At 33.8% G+C, this 21,609-nt stretch overlaps 2 protein-coding genes across 5 annotated transcripts; both read left to right on the top strand.

Annotated features, from left to right (window-relative positions):
* The first annotated feature begins 643 nt into the window (after positions 1-643).
* Positions 644-4,287, top strand: LOC110428088 (G-type lectin S-receptor-like serine/threonine-protein kinase At4g27290). The gene is made up of 7 exons (XM_089785601.1): positions 644-1,916; positions 2,165-2,293; positions 2,736-2,860; positions 2,942-3,152; positions 3,315-3,552; positions 3,631-3,781; positions 3,887-4,287. The coding sequence occupies exons 1-7, from the start codon at positions 644-646 to the stop codon at positions 4,193-4,195; spliced, it is 2,436 nt and encodes an 811-aa protein (XP_089641727.1). The 3' UTR covers positions 4,196-4,287.
* A 7,117-nt stretch (positions 4,288-11,404) lies between these two features.
* CYCB3;1 (cyclin b3;1) lies at positions 11,405-19,095 on the top strand. 4 transcript variants are annotated; one of them, XM_021443805.1, is made up of 24 exons: positions 11,405-11,545; positions 11,725-11,776; positions 11,873-11,924; positions 12,039-12,096; positions 12,192-12,240; positions 12,332-12,425; positions 12,515-12,544; positions 13,013-13,106; positions 13,786-13,843; positions 13,928-14,015; positions 14,154-14,183; positions 14,282-14,306; positions 14,488-14,518; positions 14,624-14,717; positions 15,656-15,710; positions 15,895-15,961; positions 16,043-16,182; positions 16,262-16,384; positions 17,093-17,182; positions 17,308-17,469; positions 17,574-17,633; positions 17,945-18,043; positions 18,296-18,474; positions 18,553-19,095. In XM_021443805.1, the coding sequence occupies exons 1-24, from the start codon at positions 11,531-11,533 to the stop codon at positions 18,692-18,694; spliced, it is 1,887 nt and encodes a 628-aa protein (XP_021299480.1). In that variant the 5' UTR covers positions 11,405-11,530; the 3' UTR covers positions 18,695-19,095. The 4 variants fall into 4 exon arrangements, with proteins under 4 accessions (XP_021299480.1, XP_021299476.1, XP_021299477.1 ...); XM_021443801.1 differs by having other exon boundaries at positions 12,204-12,240; positions 15,895-16,182; XM_021443802.1 differs by having other exon boundaries at positions 13,049-13,106; positions 15,895-16,182.
* The last annotated feature ends 2,514 nt before the right edge of the window (positions 19,096-21,609 follow it).

Here is a 21,609-nt window from a genome sequence, read left to right as displayed (position 1 = left end):
GAGTTCAATTGGTCAATGCCCCAATTGACCCTTCAACATTAATTCAAGTAATTAATTCTGTTAATAAATACATTCTGAATCTTCCTTCAAAATTAATTACTAAATAATTACTTGCTGGATTTGGGTTCCCCACAGTAGATCACCTTGGTTCAGTCCTTGTCTCATCTGCTTGGGTCAATAGAAGAGGGTTGTGGCATTTCTCTTCCACCAAGAATAGAAAAACAAATACGTTGCAATCAAAGATATTATCAACTGTCCATAGTCCAAGCAAGAAAGCCACGAGGGCCATATTGCTATCCAAAAAGTCCGAGTTTTGAATTGTCATGTGACTAACTGTGTTTATTTTCTATTAGCCCTAACTTGTTTTCCAAGTCAAACTTAGTCCAATTAGATGGTAGCAGAAGAAACAATGCTACCCTTTTTAATTCTGATATTCAGCCAATGCAAACCATTTTCTTCATTCTTTTCTTAGATGATACTCTATGCTCCTTAGTACTTATGTCCCTTTCTGGGTTATAGTTTTCCAATTGATTCATGCATGTTCAGTGTATATATAGTAAAAGTTTCATGGGTTAAAACATACTGCAAAATTCCGCAACGCATGAGCTAGCTCTTTTACTTGTTTCTTTGTTAATGGTAATTAATGACGAGCCTCGCTTTGATCTTGTTCCGCTGTCTAGTTTCATTTTCAGGCTTGTACTATTGTTCTGCTGCTAATTCCTTAACTCCAACTCAATCCATCAGAAATGGCAGCACCTTGGTTTCTTCAGGCCAAAGCTTTGAGCTAGGCTTCTTCTCACCTGGTAAGTCCAAGAACCAATACTTAGGGATATGGTACAAAAGGTTTCCTGATGTTGTTGTATGGGTTGCTAATAGAGAAAACCCAATTAAAGATTCACACGCCATCTTTAACATTTCAAGCACTGGTAATCTTGTTGTCTTTGATGGAGAAAACAGTACTGTCTGGTCATCCAATGCATCCAGAGCAGCAGAAAATCCAGTTGCACAGCTGTTGGATTCAGGAAATTTTGTTGTTAGAGAGAAGGATATTGAAGATACAAATAGATACTTATGGGAAAGTTTTGATTTTCCCTCGGACACTCTACTGCCAGGGATGAAGATGGGATGGAACTTATTGACTGGTGTAAATCGATATTTCACAGCCTGGAAGGATCTTAATGATCCAGCTCCTGGAGATTTTACTTACCGAGTTGATAATAATGGCTTGCCTCAGCTTGTTCTTCGTGAGGGAATGAAGAAGAGGTTTCGAACTGGGTCATGGAATGGAATTGGATTTAGTGGTGTTGGAATGCAGCAAAACACAGTTTTGAATCCTATTTTTGTTGACACCGCAGAGGAGCTTTACTATAAGTTTGAAGTGAAGGACACTTCTGTCATAACAAGATTTACGGTGAATCAGTCGGGCTTGCTTCAACGTCTTGTGCTGTTTGGAAATAGCACCGAATGGACGGTCATGTACACTGTGCAGAACGACTTGTGTGATGATTATGCAAAGTGTGGCCCTAATGGAATTTGCAGAATCAATAAAAGGCCAATTTGTGATTGCTTGACAGGGTTTCATCCCAGATCACAACACCAGTGGCAAGTACTCAATTGGACTGGTGGATGCGTAAGAATGACCCCGTTAGATTGCCAGAAGGGAGAGGGATTTGTGAAACTTGCAAACGTAAAATTGCCAGACATGTTGGAATTCAAGTTTAATCGGAGCATGAACCTGGAAGACTGCAGGGCAAAGTGCTTGGAGAATTGTTCTTGCACAGCATATGCTAATTCAGATATTTCTAATGGTGGTAGTGGATGTTTGATGTGGTTCGGCGATCTGGTTGATATGCGGGAATTCATTGATGGAGACAGTGAGCAAGATATCTATATTCGGATGCCAGCTTCAGAACTAAGTAAGTGAACCTGAAATGGACATCTCTTCACTTTTTAATGGTAACCTTCATTCGAGCGTGGACATTAAACTGGTAACTAAGTCATGATTTTGAGTATTATACTGCAAGTATCAACCTAAAATGCCCAAGGACTTTGAAAAATGTTCTTACTTATCAGTTTATGATAATTATTGAACTGCCCTAGATATGAATGACTTGAACTTGCTGGACCATGACAGTTACTGCTGCATTTTGAGTTGTAGGTAAAGAATCAACAGGTGAATCAAGTTGGAAAAGTAAAAAAACAATGCTTGCGTTGGCCGCATCGACGATTTTTGTGCTGCTTGCTTCCTTTTTGGCATGGTATACGATTTGGAAGAATAAGAGAAAGAGAAGAGGTAAACAAAGTAACCCATCGGCTGCTGTTAGTATTACCCCAAGACTATGAAATATGAGGAACATGTTTGTGCCCTAAGCGAGTACTACATCCAACATCATTTCTTGATAATGCATGGCAATATGTGTTAGAATTATAGTAAAGCTTGTACTTTATTTAAGCCAAAGTCAGTATGTAGGTCACGTGCAGGTGCATAACAAACATATCTGCCATGCATCTGACACTGACAATGTCATTTTATATTTCAGTGCATAGCCGACCAAGCCATCTGTCTTGTCCTATGCATGCCTTACTAGTCTGTTAGCCCCTGTTGTAATGACTTTCTCTCTCTTTCATTTTGTTATCAATATGCACTTCTTACGCTGCAAAGTAGTAAGTAAAAGTTGGACTCAGTTAAATTTCTTCCTAACTTTAGATTCATAATCTTGCTCTTTCACATGTAGGATCAGCAACAGGCAGAGAAGACCTGGAGTTGCCGTTTTTTGATTTTGCTACCATTGCATCTGCCACCAATAACTTCTCCAATTCAAACAAAATAGGAGAAGGCGGTTTTGGACTTGTGTACAAGGTAATAGAGATGATGTCCGCTTCATTGTATAATCCATTGAAGGGAAGGGTGACCTTAGTTCTTACACACAATAATCGGCAGGGTGAGCTACTTAAGGGACAAGAAGTAGCGGTGAAGAGGCTCTCAGGGAATTCCCAGCAAGGCGTGGAAGAGTTCAAGAATGAAGTTGCAACGATAGCTAAGCTTCAGCATAAGAATCTTGTCAGGCTTTTGGGCTGTTGCATTGAAGGAGATGAAAGGATGCTCATCTATGAGTTTATGCCTAACAAAAGCTTGGATTGCTTTATTTTCGGTTCGTTTATCTAATCTCCACTCTCTTTTGCCTCCACTTCACTCGTAAAATTTTCAAAATCTCCACTCCATTGATATGTTAGTACAGAGTCCTTTGTTTTGGTCTTAAAATTATAATAAAGAAAGTAGTAATTAAGATGAACTCGGATGGAATGCCATGCAGATCAAATTAAGAGAGTCATGTTGACCTGGCCAAAGCGTTTTCAAATTATTGTGGGAATCGCAAGAGGACTTCTTTACCTCCACCATGATTCAAGATTGCGAATCATTCATAGGGATTTGAAGTCCAGCAATATCTTACTAGACAATGAGTTGAACCCCAATATTTCAGACTTTGGTATAGCTAAAATGTTCAAAGCTGATCAATTCGAAGCCAAAACGAAGCGAGTAGTTGGGACATAGTAAGTTGATTACAACTTTCTTGTGTTAAAAAAATGCATTTCCACCATTTTTGAAGTTTATGTTTGATTTCTTTTTAGTGGTTATATGTCTCCAGAATATGCAATTGATGGAAAATTTTCCATGAAGTCAGATGTGTTTAGCTTTGGGGTGCTTTTATTGGAGATAATAAGTGGCAAACGGAACAGAGGCTTTAATCATCCAGATCATTATCACAATCTTTTGGGACATGTGGGTACAAGTGATTAAGCACTACTTTTGCACCCTCCTTGCATGTTTTCTCATTAGCTTTTCATACATATCAAAATTGACATGTGAAATTGCAATTTGTTTTAGGCATGGTTGTTGTGGAATGATGGCAATGGTTTGGAGCTGATGGATCCATGTTTGGAAGATTCATGTGTTGAAGCCCAAGTTCTCAGATGCATTCAAGTGGGTCTACTATGTGTACAGAAGCACTCAGAAAATAGGCCAGTAATGTCATCTGTGGTTTTGATGTTGAATAATGACGAGGTCACACTACCTCAACCAAAAGAGCCTGGATTTTTCTCAGAAAGAAGTTCCTGCGATACAAATACATTAGCTTTGTATGGAACATCTTCTACTGAAAATTTAGTCACCATTACTATGCTAGAAGCTAGGTAAAAAGATAGGGATAGGGATGTAAATGGGCTATTATTATATGGGAATTTGCAGGTACCCAAACCGATAACATAGAGTTTGGGTATCCTATATTCGGTTATGGAGTGGATTCGTGTAATGCTTTTAATATCCGACTCAAGTTTGAGTAAGTTCAATCTAAGGATACTTTAAACTTGAACCCGATTATACATATACATATATGTATTATATAATATTTCAATAATTTGCAATTAGTAATATTTTGATTTATTCTGTCCATGAGATAGCTCCCAATTTCATTCATGAAACTGGATCCAATCTTGCTGATTTATTTGTGCATCTCATGCATACTTTGACCTGCATATCCGGATTCTTTAATATTGAATTAGTTTTTGCATAATCAAAGATTAAAAGGTACAAATCAGAACTATCTAGAAATTCAAAATAATTTCAAAACAAAATAAAAAAACACAAGAACAATTCTTGTTAATTACCCCGAACACAACATATTCATGTTTAATAAGAAATTAACAATAACAAGAAATGAAATTGTGTTTAAAACGAACCAAGGATGGCTCTGATTCCATTGAAAGAAAACAGCATGAGAGTGTGATCAAATCACACATGTAGAAGAAAAAATGGATAAAATTAAAATCAAAATTTCTTATATTGTATCCCATGGATCTCCTTGGTGTTTAACATAATAAAAAAATGAAATATTCTAAAAATAATATTACCTAGTCAACTGATGCGGTGATCATGATGGCCACCGTTTTTCTTGTTTTGAACCTGTGATACACCACAAGAAAGGAAGAGAACTTAAGCCACTCCATTGCTTGGCCTCCAATGGTTGCACATACAACTGCAATGGATCTTTCTCATGAAGGGAATCTCTGAACCATGTCAATATGTCATATGGTAGTTTTTCATACAGCCCAATCATGTGGCCGTAAACTCACCCTTAGCTTGGTTTATGAATCCAAGTAGGCCTAAAACATACTTACCAGCCAATCTTTAAGGCCACAAAAACCCTAAAGCACACAATATGCAATATGAAATGCAAGCACACCTAGTTAAGCACTAAGCCTCAGCCCAACAAACCATTAGCACAAAAACAACAAGATAAGGCCCCAAGCTAGCAAGCACATAGCACACCCACAAGCATGAGGCCTCAGGCCAGGAAGCACGCATCAAAATATTGAAGAAAGGAGAAAAAAATGTGCTAGAGAAATTTTAAGAGTAAAGAATTTGTATTAAAAAAGTCAACAGCTGTACAAATGAATCGTAAGGGGTATTTATAGCCAAAAGTATCTCCAAGATTCAAAAATGTTATATAAGACAGTTTTAGGCGAGATTCCCTTCCCAGTTCAAATTCAAATAGTTCAGCCTATTACAGGTGTTATAGTGGTGTTCCAGCCCTTCCACTAGGTAGTTTGGTGCCTCTAACCCTTTCTTAAGTAGTCTGCCTGGACGCTGTGTGAGCTGGCTCCAAGGTTTGCGAGATGGCTTACCACTGTCCTACTACTACCTCAACCATGTGTGGGCTGGCTCACTTAAGCATTATGCTATGCGCCCCACTTATACAACTTGCACATGCACCATGCTACCAAACGGGGGTTCTTTCCCAACAATACTCCCCCACAAGCCGACACTTCGAGACACCTCATAACCCCTTCTAAAGCCCTGAACTACTGCTCGTGATAGCCTCCCTTACCTAAACTGGCAGTGCCCTCAATGTCTTGTGAAGGCATCGATTTGATCCTAGAACTGCCATAAGTTCATCACAAGCTGCTAGTTAGCTTCATTCTCAAGCAACCCCTTCCACTTCACAAGGTACTAATGTTGGGGCATATGGTGCTGTCGTTTGAGTACCCTATCAACTAACACCTCTTCCATTACTCTATCATATGCTACCTTGACACCTAATGGAGCCTTGTGGCTCACCCTCTGTTAGGTTCTCCCATATCACCATGGTGGCTTTTAGCATGCTAATCTGGAATACTGGGTGCACTTTCAAGTTTGGCAGCACGTCTAGTCTGTAAGCCACATTACCTACCCTCTTAATCATCCAATAGGACCTTTCATACCTTTGAACAAGTCCTTTGTGTATGCCTTTGTTCTTCAAAACCATATGCAATTTGACCATCACTATATCCCTCACACTAAAATGAGTTTCCCATCCGGTCTAATCTACCCATTTCTTTGCCCTTTTCATAGCTTTATGGAGAACAGCCTAGGCCAATTCAAGCTACTTTTTCCAATCTTTAGCAGTTTTGTAGGCAACTGATGCTAGACTGGTATAACCCACTACAATGGTGCAAAGGGTGTGGGGCTGTTACCCTTTCATAAACTTAAACGGGTTTTAACCAGTGGACTTGTTACGCTATAAGTTGTGGGAGAACTAGGCCATATCAAGCCACCTCGACCAATCGGTCTGTGTGCCCTGCACAATTACCTGCTCAGTCTGTCCATTATTCTGCGGGTGGTTGCTAGTGGAAAAACATAATTCTAACCCCAGCAATCTAAATAACTCTATTAGAACTTTCCTATGAACCAGCCATCCTTATCACAAATTATGGTTCAAGGCACCCCCCAATACTTCACTACATGCCTCAAGAATATCTTAACAGCCTCTTTAGCGGGACATTCCCTCGTGGTAGGAATGAATGTGGCATACTTAGTGAATCTGTCTACTACCAAACCTATCAGCCTTAGGCAACCCCATAATGAAGTCCATACTGACATTGTCTTAAGGTTTATTGGCACCAACAACTGTTTTAGCAGTCCTTCAAGCCTCTACTGTTCAACCTTAGGTTTTTTTTTCTAAAGCTACTAAGATTTTTTCTTTCGAATCGCCTTTTAGGATTTTCTTAGAGTTCCCTCCCCCTCATTTTTTTAGCCTTTTATACTAGCAGAGTGTGCCATTCTTAGTACCCTTCAATTGTTAGATCTTTTCCTTGGCTTGTAATTTTTAGCCAAGTGACCTTTTCCAGGGCGTGAAAACCACTTTGGGCAGAAGGCACATTTGGCCTTGTATATTTTTGTTTCTGGACAACTAGACCTAGTTTTTCAGAAAGTTCATGTTTAATTTAGCTTAATTGTGTTTATTTAATCTGTTTTAATCCCAATTACCCTTATTAATCTTGTTTATGGGCCATGCTTTGAGAATGGGCTCCGAATATTTTAAAGAGAGACTCGAAAAGCCCAAATAAGGCTTGTGCCCTTGGACATTTAAAGACCCAATATGCACTCAAATATTCAATTAAATTTGGATAAATAATAAATAAAATGATAAAAATTAAAATAAGAGAAACAATTATGATAAAAAAATGGTGTCTACAGCATCGTGTCGAGCCCATGGCCTTATAAAAAACCACTTTTCCCCCTATTTTAGAACCCTAAGCAGCATTTTTTCACTCTTTTTCTTCCCCACTTGCAAAATTTCACTCTCTTTTCACTTACTAACTACAATATCACTTCCAAACACCAATTTTCTAAGATTGAGGACATGTAGATTTGGATATTTGAAACACATTGGGTAAAATTGTGGTTGTGGATGAAAAATGGAGATGTGAGGATCAACCATTACATATTAGAGGGTTGATCTTTAGCCATCAAAACATATGAACAATGTTTTATTTTAAGAGAAGGTCCACCCCTTACACTCCAAAAGGTCGATCCCTATAGAGTCATTGGTCCTATGTTGGTTATTTAAGCCTTATTTGTGAAAATTTGGTTAAGAAATTTTATAATGAGAGTCTAGGGACTTTGTGTAGAATTTTATCTCATGGAAGTAAGGTTGAGAACACTTGATTACCTTGAAAGGTCATAGTTGATATATTATCTAAAATTGCATAATATTTGGACTTTGTTTACGAACTACTACCTTGTTTGGCTTGTTCCCCTTTTTTGTGTTTGCTCACTAAGATTTTATATCTTACACTTGTGGATTATTTTGTTTATTGATTAGTAGATCTTTTACGTGGCGTATGTGTGAAGTCCTTGGTTACTCAAACTTTAGACGCAAAGGAAAGAGGGGCTAGTAGGGCCCCCCGCCCTCCCTAAAAGTTTTGAAATTTTTATAACAGCTTTTATTTTTTTTTGAAATTTTATAATTTGCTTTTATAATAATTTTATAACATACCCTTATTTTTTTAGAATTTTATAATTTTGTCCCTACAATAATTCCATAATTTTGTCCCTTTATTTTATAATTTTTATAACATACCAATTTGTCATTTGAATTTGTGTGTATCTTGCATCTTATAAAAAAAATTGTTGGAGATAACAAATGACCTTTCAAAAGCTTACAACTTAAGTCTCAAGACATATTAAATGCAATTTGTTTAGTATCACTTACTAAAAAGTGTCTCCAACAATTGAGAGAAGATGGTTGGGAACCTTTGCTTGTGTCAGTGAAGAAGTTTTGTGAGAGATATGAAATTGGGATTCATGAAATTGGGGCTAGATATAAATTAGGCAAATGTCATCTTTAAAAAGATCATGTCACAACTAAGCACCATTGTCAAGTTGATTTGTTTTTGGCTACAATTGGCTTACTCTTACAAGAATTGGATTTTAGATTTACTGAGAATGTGGTGGAGTTGCTCATTCTTGGCACATCTTGGGACTTTGAGAATGATTTCAAATCGTTTGATATTGATCTGATAACTTTACTAATAATGGTAAAATGCATCTAAGCTATTAATTAGTTCTATTCAAATTTGACATTCTTCATAATCAGGTTTTAAAAAATGTATCTGTACTTTTTAAGCTATATCAAGTGTTAAAGAAGACGAGATTATCAAAAGTTTACTTCCTCATTGACAGATTGATCCAGCTTGTCTTAACTTTTTCAGTTTCCATTACAATATTAGAGCATGCATTTTGTAGTATGAAACTTATTAAGAACGAGACTTGTAATAGAATGGGAGATAATGATTTTAAAAATTCGTTAATCATTTTCATTGAAAAGGAAATCATTTAAGGCTTTGATATTGATTTAGGGATAGATGCCTTTAACTTTATGAAAGATTGTCGAGTTCAATTAAAGATGTTCAAGCTTAATATGCAATAGTTGTTAAAAAATATCTTTTTTTTTTGTACTCAACACGTAGTTGGAGTTATTTATGTAATTTTCACATGAATTTTTTTTCAACTAAGTTATTTTACATTTTTGTCAAACATTTAACTTCTAATATGACTATTTTATAGACATTGGCTTTGCCCCTTCAATCGCAAAACCCTAACTCCACCACTGTCACACTTCGTAGGTCATCGCGAAAGCATCCAATACAGATATACCTTGAGTCCTGTCACTTTACTAGCTGTGTCATGTTTTGCTTTGGATTTTATACTACAAGTATACATTGTTTTTAGTCAAGGAAAGGCATGGGATGATAAATAAATTATATTTTGCTTCCACTTCTGTTTACAACAATATGAATTTATATGGTTGTCTAGAAAGGTTGTAGAAGTTGTGATCCTACATGAACATGTGAGGCAATTGAAATTTCTTTGTTGACTACATATATATATAAAGAGATTATATACTTGTTTTAAGAATTACATTTGTTGGTCACAATTTGGATGTTGGTTAAAGGCTTGCTTGGATTAAGCGACTTCTCTCGTTAACCTTATGTGTTGATCATGGACCCCAAATTTAAATTGTGAAAACTACCCCTGAAGTTTTTTCCATTCTTTTGGAAATTTTAGCTCCCTTTCCTCAATAGCATCTTGCAGCACATGTTAAAAAAAAAAAAAGGCAACTATTAATACTATGAGACCATTTATTATGTCATTTACAATATCTTTTTCCTATCACATTTGATGATGATAAAACATGTCCTTCAAGCTATTTATCTTCTTATCTTCGACAGATGTTCAAAAATTCGATCTACTTATGTTAAATCAAATGCAAATTGCCTACTAGTAAACTTTTGATTGTTTTGCTTTCCTATAACCTATTTTACAATTCTATTTGGATTTAAATTAACCAATCTTGGCATGTATGGGAATTATTAATCACCAATTCAGCCAGACTCCCTTCAAAATCCTCTTCCATATCACTATCTTTTTCTCCTTGATAACCTCATTGGTTGCGAAATAAGATGACTTAAGTTGATATTTTTTTTTAATTAGGAGAATAGAAATTCGAACGTTACTCTCTAAATAAAGAATCATATATTAATCAATGAATCAAATACTTGGATGCATTTTCTTTATTGCTCTTCTTTAAGAAAAACTCATATTTTGCCACACATGTTGCAAGCTCAAAAAGGTCCACAAATTCTCTATCCTCAAATGTGTTTTCCTTAACTTAGAACTTAGACCACTCCAGGCCATGCTCACATATTTTCTTTCTAGTAATTGGACATGCATTTTAGCTTTAACATTCCTAAACCTAGCAATGAAGTCCTCCAACTTTTGCCTAGGCTGTTGTCTAATCTTAGATAAATCAACCATAGTTATGTCAGGCCTAGTTCTGTAAAACTATGCGTGCAACATAGCCTCAAACTAAAGCCAACTTTGCATTGAGTTTGGTGGTAAGCCTACATACTAGTTAAAGGCGGTTCCACTCACGAAATTCTCAAATAAAATAAATTTAACAAAGTCATTATCATCTCCACATTATATGAATAAAGGTAAAATATTCAAATTTTTTAAAAAAATTATGTTTATTAATTTATGTTTTAAAATAAAATTTAATTTAAATAAATTTACTTTAAATCTTGAATACTAATGCTAATGTTATGTATATTAACGTTAAACGTTAATGTTACTTATTACTATATGATTATAATGTTAAGCGTAAATATATTTATATTTTTACCTTTAAATTATGATATAACATTTAAATATTTACTAGTTTAATCTAATTAAAATACCTGCACTCGAGCATTTACTTTATTAGTGAGCATATAAAGTTTTTTGTCTGAAGAGTAAGGATCGGATCGAATGCCTATTTTCTCAATTAAAAAAAAAACCTAATTAAAGTATTTAAATATAATATTTATGTAAAAAAATAATATTTATATCTCAATGTAAAAAAGTGAAATTAAAAATAAAACTTACATACTATTGAATATAAAATAAATAAAATTATTTGTTATTTTTTTAATTCTATTATTTGGCCTGACAAGAAGGTCAACCTTACCTGTTCACTGCCTTTTTCCGGTAATAAATTTAATAGAAAATTATTCCAATTCCCATGGAAAAGAGGGGAGGGTATAATGGTAAAATGGGAAACAATTTGAAATGCTAAAGAGGGGAAGAGAAGAGAGGCGGGCGACTCCATAGATCTCAGATTTCAAAAGCAACGGTTAGCCAAGAAGAAAAGATCAAGAAAGATCCAAGAACATGACATCTCTCAAGGTATTTTGATTTTGATCTCAATCTCTTTTCTTTTTAATTAATTGATAATTACAATAATGCCTTCGCTCGTTTCGTTTCTTTTTCTTTTTTTTTTAATAATTCTTTCTTTGAATTTGAATTTTGATATAATACACACTTAGTTAGGGTTTCATATCCATGATTATATTCTTTCATTTCAGGGAAAGCCAGGTGTTAGTAGAGCAGATGAACATGGCTTCACTCGCAGGAGTGGTACTGTACTCAATTCCCTTCTTTCTCTGTTCCGATTAACTTTTCTCTTTTAGATATGTTCACCTTCGATCTTGATGTCTTTGGCCCTGCCTAAAGGTTTCAAGATTTATTCGGAAAATGAAAAGCCCAAGAATGAAGCCTCTACTATGTAAGTTTGCTTCTATTTTAGGACAATGTCTTGTTTTTTTTTTTTTAAATAAAAATAATTTGATTATTTTCCAAACTGATTTTACTTGTTATTTAATTATTATTTTTTTTCTAGGATGAAGTCAGCCGTAGTTAGCAAAGGAGCCCCTCTGACTATTGCAAGTGATTCGAAGGTTGATACTGATTTCATTTCTTTTATTAATTAAGCATGTAATGTTCCAAGCTCTGGATTTTACATTGATGCATAACTCTCGAATGTAATTTAAAGGGGACTTTGAAGAATGTGGCAAATAGTAAAAACAAGCGCGATGCATATGGTATGGTTCGTCTCTAACAAATTTGTCCTAAGAATCTGAATTCTAGGCTGTCGGAAGGTTGTTTATCGTTCTTTATGTGCCCCATTTTCAGCAAACAAAATTGTTCAAAGAAAAGCTTTGGCAGATCTTTGTAATCGTGCTTCTAATGTTTCTGCAACTAATGTTTATGATGGCTCCAAACCAATGTGAGTGAGTCAAATGTTATACGTTGAATTCTTGGCTCTTGCTGGTATTGCACTGATTATTTATCAGTACTTGCCCTTTTGTAATGCAGGAAGAATGAGAGAAATGCATTTTTGGAAGGGTATGAAAGCTAATTGCTGTTATTGTGTCCTATATGTGGAACTGCTATTTCCAGGATTTCGGGACTTGTAGACACTTGTTCATTTTGTCAATCAATTTGATATTATTATGGATATAGTTATGAAAATTTATTTAAGAGTAAACCTTGTTTCTTTTTTCATTTTTATGGTCCAAGCATGTGTTCTTCCTTGTATTTTTTTGGGTGCAATGTATTTCCTTTTGTATGTAATTCAGATCCCCTTTATGATTTATCTTATCATTTGCTTTTTGTTGACATACTTCCACATCCCTTTCCCTGCCTCTCTCTCTCTTTCCCTCTTTGTCTGTTTCCATCGTTATTGAATGTTTAAAAGTTCCATTTATCCAGAATGAATGTTTACCAAATTCGTAACATGCTATGCAAGAAGATAATAGCTCTGTAAAAGTATTTCTAGCTGGATACTTGTATTTAATTTTTATTGTTTATTAGATGGCAGTTAACATATGCAAAGCACTTTATTGGCAGAGTCTCAATGGCTCCAGTAGCAAGAACTGTGAATGTCTTCTCCAGGAAATCTTTCAAGGTACAAGGACTAAATCAAAAAGTTAAAGCTTTAAGTTAAAGCTTTTTTTCTTTTTCTCCCCTCCCTGACAAGCCCCTCAAACATATATGAACTCATTCAAGGTGACAGAACTATTGTAAATTACTAAAAGCTGGATAACTGTTAGTGCAACTACTTTGACTGCTATTCTTAAAGGCATATGGACTATTGATGTCATAGTAATGAAATTATTTAAATCCTCCAAATGGGTTTCTAGGGGATGAGAAGTAAGAAGATAGGAGAGATCTTTAGATTATTGAACAAAGCTGAGAAACTGTTGATGGACAAGTATAAGCAATGAAAGTGATATGATCTAGCATTTCTTTTTCTTGTTGGGTTTGATAAGTTCTTGGATGGAGTTTAAGACCTTTAAACTGCTAATCTAGTTTAGTTATTTGAAGGTTTTATTCCCATATTTATGGAACCTGTAATTTGGAAATTAAATTCCCCACTAAAAGTCCACAATTAATGAACATAATTCATGAGGCAGTTTCGATATATTCATTAGATTTTCCAACTATAAGCAAGAGACAGCTTTTGAAGTCTTACTTTGTTTGCAGCTAATCCTCCATTTTAGTTTTCTTGATGTCATCACCCTTTGTTTTCCTTTTTTCATTGAGTTTTCAAGGAATTGATCTATTTCACAATTCTTTTAAACTAGGGAAAAGAGAAGGACCATCTAGACCAAGGTGCTGTTGGTGTTCATACTTCTAAGACAGGTAGCCAGCTATTAATTATATATTTTTTTTGGTGACTTTCACTGATTGAACAGCATATAAGAAATTTCTGGTTTCCGAGAACAGAAGGTATTAAACATCTGAAGACCTCCATGAATGACCAAAGCAATAAAACCAAGAATTCAGATCATAAATCTGTTGTTACTACCAGCAGGTACACTGTTAATTAGAGTTTCAGATTTTTTTTGCGGTAGGGTGAAACCTGCTAGTATGTCTACTGTTTTAAATTTTCTGATCAAGTTATGCTAACTTCAATTAATAGTTTTACATTATATTTTCTTTAATTCTTCAGGTCAACCAAGAGCTCGCTTGTACCCATGAGGTTTGTGAATCTAAGCAATATATTTGGATTAATTGATTAAAAGAACATATAAAATATCTTCACTGATGCAATTTCTTATTTCCTTATTCTTCTTGAAGGAAGTCTTTGCCAGTTTTAAAGAAGGTGAACCAAGCCTTTGCAAAGTGATGTTGTTCGAGGCTATTGAACATATTTCTTTCATTTTGATTCAAAAAAAAAAAAAATAGTGCTACCCCACTTTTTTCTCACCATATTTTCTTGTTGGTTGTGCATTGTATCTGCCTCTCATCTGTGTTTTGAATGTCTTGCTCCCCTTTTTCTGCAGGAAAAAACTACAGAACCTAGCAGGAGTATGAGTAAGATGCATGATTCATTTTTCTTAAATTTCCAAATGTGCAAGCACAGCGTTCATCGACTAAGATGGTGTTTCCTTTCTGTTCTTGCCCCTGTTTTTTTATCAGTTAAGGCTAAAGTCTGTGCAAGTGCTAAACAGCAAGCAAACAATGCAAAGAGCAATCTTTGGAGGAATCGAGAGAGTGATGGCTTTGTAACAATGTAAGCAGGAGTTTTAATTTCATTCTGGTTCTTTACTCTGCTATGATTATTGGATAATCTCTTAGATTAATGTCAGAATCAAAAACATAAATGAATTACACATTTAGATATTAGTGAGTACAAGAAAAAAGTAATTTAGAGAGATGAGGCTTAAGACTTATTCCTCTATTCCTTGAATTGTTTCATGCAGTTCAAGGTTGCTGCAGTCCAGAATTTTAGGTTTCCAATGTTCTGGATTTATAATATTATTTTCCGGTTACTGAAAAGATTATTAGTGAAAAGATTATATACTAACTTTGTAGCAAAAAGAATATGAATGATGCTTGCGGTCAATCTTGGTTATGCTTCATATAAGAAAAGGAAAGTGCGTGTAAAATAAATATGCTCTTGTTCTGATTGAATAATGTTGTTTTGTTCTGTTTTAATCATTTTGTCTATTCATTTTTGTTGTTTTGATTTTTGGAGACAATGTAGGAAAACAGGGTATTATCAGGTAAATATTTAGAAGTACAGTGTCGTACATTGAAGTGGTAAATATGGAACCTGAAAGAGGACTGCCTTATCAATATCTTGAGTCTATACCTTCATTGCAAATAAGTTGGGAAAAATAAGGAAAAAAAATTGGTTGCCAACCCTGATGCTTAGATACAGACACCTGGCTTTGCAAATTGTACTGTTGACATGTTCAAGATAACTGGGTTTCCAGGGAGAAAGTGGGAGCTGTTCCATGGCCTGTCTTTTTGCTCCTTGTAAAGTCTCAATAGGGACAAACCTACTAAATGATGAACTTGCCACCAAAAATTTGTAGTCTATTCAAATAATAAATCACATTCTTGTCTTCAAATTGTAGCTCATTTGTGTCAATCTTAATGGTGATTGGTCCTGAAAGGCCTAAAGGTATGCAGCCTGATGATTAATTTGGATTTTTTTGTAACTAGGCCTCCTAAAGTTCAATCTAATGCAGCCGCTAGTATCTTGCCAAGATCTTTCAAGGTATGTGACATGCTATATGTGCCTTCAGTGCTTTGTTTTTCAATTAGTTTGCTTCATTTTCTAATGATTTTGCCTCATACTTTCTGAGTTTGCTTATGGTTACCTGGCTACCATAGTCATGCTTATGTCTGCATATTACCTAATTATGCTTATATGAGCTGCTTTGATGTCATTCATTGTCCAGCCAATTGTTAAGACTGCACTCAGGGCTTCCAATGCTCAAAGAACTTCAAAATCAAAGTGTTCATCAGGTTTCAAGAAACCAGTATCTCTTGCTGCTATCTCATCCGAGAAAGATTTAGTGTGTTCTCATACAGAAAATAATGCAACAGTAATTTCCAATGAAATCAATCGGAGGGATCTTCCTTCTAATGGCAACAGTGATGCTAGCACCAACATACCAGATATCCTTTCCCGGAAGAAAACTACACGTAGGAGATCTTATACATCCTTATTGATGACAAGATCAAAGGTTTGGCCCCAGTAAAAGCTACAGTAATGTCTCAACTACTTCACTGTGAAGTTGAATGACTATTAAGAATATTTTGCAGCTATTAGAGGATTATGGTGGAGTCAAGGAAGAAGAAAAGCTACCAGGCATTGATAATGATGGTAATCCGTTGGAAGTTGCTCAATACGTTGATGAGATTTATCAGTATTATTGGATTACCGAGGTACTTGTTCATTAGGATCATCCTTCTTCCGTTACTTATCTTTCTAGATATGCTTTTAGCTTCTTGTGGTCTGGGTGCTAGGCATATTACACAGCAATTAAGATCCTTCTTGAACACTGAGAGAAGTCAGACCATGGGAATGCATCTCTCTTGATATTAACATAACATATTATCATTATATTTGTAAGGGGCTTGATCCAACGATGAGTAGCTATAGGAGAGAGACTGATAACATGGATCAATTGTAAAATGGATTGACTCAGCTGAATAAACAGTAACATAGTAAACAAACAGTCATCAGTAATTATCCTTAATTTGTTTGTTATCGATCAAAAAGGAAGTTAGAGAGTTGCTGATTAGATGATTTAAGTATAATATTTTGTTGTATTGCCATATGGGCTTTTCTAAAACAGAGATTTATTCTTCATTAGAAACAGAACATCTGCTTTTAAATTGAAAGTAAAAGAGAAGCAGAGATATAGTTTTTTAGTTGTAGTTGCCTACCTATTAATCGATGACTGTTGATCCATTTCTCATTTTCTGGTTTAGCTTTGCACCTCTGTTGTTGACTTTTCTGAATCTATGTGAATCAAACTCTAACGTTGTTGATATAAGTCTACTTATCTCAATGGCCAATTGTTGGGACCTGTTTTAGCAATGCTTGGGTAACTAGATAATTTTGCTTACAGTGAACTTTGTATTCTGCAGGCACAGAATGCATCTCTGGAAAGTTATATGTCAATACAGACAGATATTACTCCTCGTATGAGGGGCATATTGGTCAACTGGCTGATTGAGGTACATTTTGTTTCACATGGTGTTAATGCACCTTTTTGTTCATTGTAGTGTTTTACCCTGTGTAAATTATAAGATTTCCAGCTTGCTTATTCTAGATGCTCTGTCCTTCGTAACTCTTGTAACAGGTGCACCTCAGATTTGATTTAATGCAAGAAACACTTTATCTCATGGTCACATTATTAGATCGATTTCTCTCAGAGGTCCAAATAAAGAAGAATGATATGCAGTTGGTTGGTCTTACTACTCTTTTGCTGGCATCAAAATATGAGGATTTTTGGCATCCTAGGGTAAATATCAACATCACTTTTGCATGGTATCATAATTGTTTTTCAAAGTTGAGTCCTTGCAAAAATCATGTGCTCATTTAATTTTATGCCTTCATCCTTTACAGGTCAAAGATTTAATCAGTATATCTGCTGAGACCTACACTAGTGAACAAATGCTCAAAATGGTATGCACTTTTTTTGATATGGAGTTTAAACTTCTGAGAAATGGCCATGGTTTGTACATGAATTATTGTTTGCTTTAGTAAGGAGTCAACTTGGTATTTGGACTTGGAATCTATCTGGTTTGTGTATTTTTATTATTTTCAACCCTTATGCTAGAACGCACAATCATAACCTATGGTCATACTTCTAACCCAAAACCCACATGACTCAGATCGATTTAGCTATCATTCAAGCATCTTCAGTGAATTAAATTTTGTCCAACCTATGTTTGCCTTTATTGTTCTTAACAATGCAAAGCAACTTCAACTTGCAGGAGAAGCTTATCCTTAAAAAGTTGAAGTTTCGCCTAAATGCACCTACTCCCTATGTTTTCATGTTAAGGTTTATCAGGGCTGCTCAATCGGACACCAAGGTATGTCATAGCATTTAGAATGTCACTGCTGAATCAGCTATTTAATAAAACCTAAAATTCCCATTAAAAAATGGTGAAGAAAGAAAAGGAGGCAGCTTTTACAGATATTGGATCAGTTATATTTGATATATAGGGAGCTTTTAGTAGATTTGTATTTGATATTAGGTATTCTTTACTGTTCTAACTTGGACAGACGGATTGTTCAAAAGTATATTGACAATTTCTGTTACTTGTGATGGGTATTGCTTTCAGGTTGAACATCTAGCGTTTTACCTCATTGAGCTGTGCTTAGTTGAATATGAAGCTTTGAAGTTCAAGGCTTCCTTGCTATGTGCATCAGCTATCTATGTTGCTCGGTGTACCCTGCAAATGACTCCATCTTGGACCCCATTGCTTTGCAGATATGCACGCTATGACGTGTCAGAAATCAGGCACATATCTTTCAAGTCTCATTATCTTTTGTAGTTCTTCTTAGTAGTGGATGTTTATTTATGCTTGATTGTGAACAGGGAGTGTGCAGAAATGATATTAAGATTCCAAAAAGCTGCCAGATCGGGACAGTTGAAGGTCACATATGAAAAGTACATGAGTCATGATCTCAGTGGAGTTGCTGCAATCGAACCCTTGGATAAACTTCCTCCAACTTCATGATTTGAGTGTATTGTTCAGTTGTAAATATACATGTCATATATACAGGAGACAGTGTGAGGTCTCTACCAGATATGACTTATGTTCCCTGGAATTGTGGTTGAAGCTTCTTACCACTTGTACCACTTGTACCCCATATTTGTTCTTCATGCATGTATCCTCTGTTTGGTCATTGGCTCATGAGGTGTGAAACTGGAAGGCCTGTTTCCAGTTACTGTTGCTGTGTTGTAGGTTTAGAGTAAAGAGAAGTGTTTAGCTTAACAGGATTTATGCATGCTATAGCAATCAGGCAGTATAAATCTTGTAATTACTTTTAACTGTGTTGACAATGGGATTGCAAGAGTTATATGGTAGATTGATAAGAAAATTGATTACAAATGAGAATGTAATTTTGAAGGCCTTGGTTCTAACTTTTCTTCTTTTATTTTTTTCTTTTGATGAAAGCCTTGTTCTAGCTTTGATGATATTTAATTTTCATTTTATGCATAGTTTGAGGTTGTTTTTGTTAGTAAATGATATTTTTTTTGGTAAAATATGTGGATCTTTTTAAGTTTTTTATTGAAATTATATTGAGGTTTATTTGTTTTTAAAATGGACATTCCGAACATGTAGGTCCAATCGTTAGTCAATTGTTAGTATTTTCGTCAACTTGTTGATGTGGTAAAAGTAAAAAGATAATTTTACTTTTGATTAAATTTTATAATTACAATTATATAAATTGATTTTTTTATTGATTAAAAATTAAAACTCCCCACTAGGGAGCAAGAAAGCTCCTTTTGGGAGCATTGGTTAGTGCTTCACTTTCTTGGGGAGTTGGAGAGCATCAATTAGTGTTTTCTGTTTATTAAAAATATAATATTAATTTTTTTAAATTAAATACAAAAAGACATTTTAGTTTTTTCATTATTTCTGTTAATAGTATTTGTAGTCTTGAGATGGAGTATCTATTTCGAAAATTAATAAAATTTTATGTAATTTCGGTTAAAATTTAGAAAGGTCAGGACATTTTACTTTTTTTTAAAAAAATATTTATATGATTAAATTATGTAATTTTTTAAATTATAACGTACTTGATTTTATATCTGTATAAATTGATCATTTTATAATTAGTATTGCATTGTAATTAAATAAAATATATGATTTCTTAAATAACTTGTTCCAAGCCAAACTATTTACTTTTAAATGAATTGAGGAGAAAAACAAAATTAGTTAAACATTATGTACATAAAATGTATTATAAAAGAAATTTCATCTAAGTGGGATTGTTGGTTTCGACGGAAGAAAGCTTTGTGAAAGGTAGAGAAGATTAGGTTTCATTTTACAAATTCAGCGTTGCACCCAATTCAAAATTATTTTCTTTAAATTGGACCGATGTTTCAATTTGTTCTTAGAGCTCATGTGCAATGAACTTTTATTTAGTTCATAATTATCAATATCGTATGATACACAAAATATATGATATGGTATAATATGATATTAGTAAAAAACAATATGTATTGATAACTGTATTACATTTGATTAAGTATTGAAAGTGTATCGTACAATATGTGGTATATATTTAATGATTTGAAGACATATAGTATGATACAGTCGGTATACTTTTATGAGATTAATTTTAATTAATTATTAAAAATTATTTTTATTTATTTTTTTGAATTAATATATGAAATTTTTTTTATGACTTTCAATTATTTAGATTTTAAATAAAAAAACTAAAACATCAAATTCTCCTTTTGATTTCAACATGATAAGTGTTTTATAATTTTTAATTGATAAATTAATATAAAAAATGTATATTTTATTTAAAAATATATATTATTATAAATATATTGGGCATTTCAATTAAAAACAATCTTTTTTTTTCAATATATGCATAGTTCAATAATCTCCAATTCTATTGAAATATATAACATTTTTAAATATTTTTCTTTATTTTATATGTATAATATTATTTATAATTAATTTTAAATTTTTTTATCATATCTGACGATATGATATGATACTCAATACTCGATACTAAAAAATAAAATTTTGATACATGATACGTATCTCGATTTAACAATTATGGTTTAGTCATCTTATAAGTTTCTTTTTATTATATTAAAGTTTTGGGCAAATTATCTAAGGTATAATCTAAAAATCCCCTTCAAATACATTAAAAGGACACTATGATCTCTCTTATTTCAAAATTATGTTTTTGGTCCCTTAACTATTAACACCATTAGTCAACAATTGAAAAAAATTATAGCCAACACTGCATAAATATTTTAGGACACATATACCTTCTTAAAAAGCTGTTCATGTTCTCTTCCAAAACTTAATAAAATTTACTTTGATATTTAATAAAATTCAATATTTGACATAAAAGAAAAAAAAACTTAAAACTTAATAAAATTTAAAATGGGATTTGTGAATGCAGTAGTTTGTCTCACTTTGATACTTACTAAAATTTAATATTTAACAAAAAAAAACTTAAAACTTTTGATATGTTGTAATTAAGTCAAAATCTTTTTAGGTTACCTCAAACCTTAGTCACAAAGAACAAATTATGGGCAAAAACTTTTCAACAAAATTAGTAATCACGAGTAAGAAATTAATTTTTTGATTTGATACCATCAAATTTGAAATATCCATCACTAAAAAAAGATTTACTTTCGATACATTTTTTTAAATGAAAAAAAAATTCAAACTATTGGAGAAATAAAGAGTTTGATGACAATATACTTTACTTGAAAAGAAGTTTATAGTTTTTAAAATAGATACAACTTCAAATTTTCAGGCCTTCATGTCAAAACTATTTTTCAAAAAAAAAAAATTTATGTAGTTTTAGATCTAATTTTTTAAACTGTTGGCTAATATTGTTAACAGTTAAAGGGCCGAAAACATCATTTTGAAATAAGATGGACTAAAGTGTCTTT

The sequence above is a fragment of the Theobroma umbraticum genome, unplaced genomic scaffold, assembly GCF_002168275.2.
Source record: "Theobroma umbraticum cultivar Fairchild unplaced genomic scaffold, ASM216827v3 scaffold_25.0, whole genome shotgun sequence".
NCBI lineage: Eukaryota > Viridiplantae > Streptophyta > Magnoliopsida > Malvales > Malvaceae > Theobroma > Theobroma umbraticum.
Note: the sequence above shows the minus strand (reverse complement) of the source record. Positions and strands in the feature narration are given on the sequence as shown.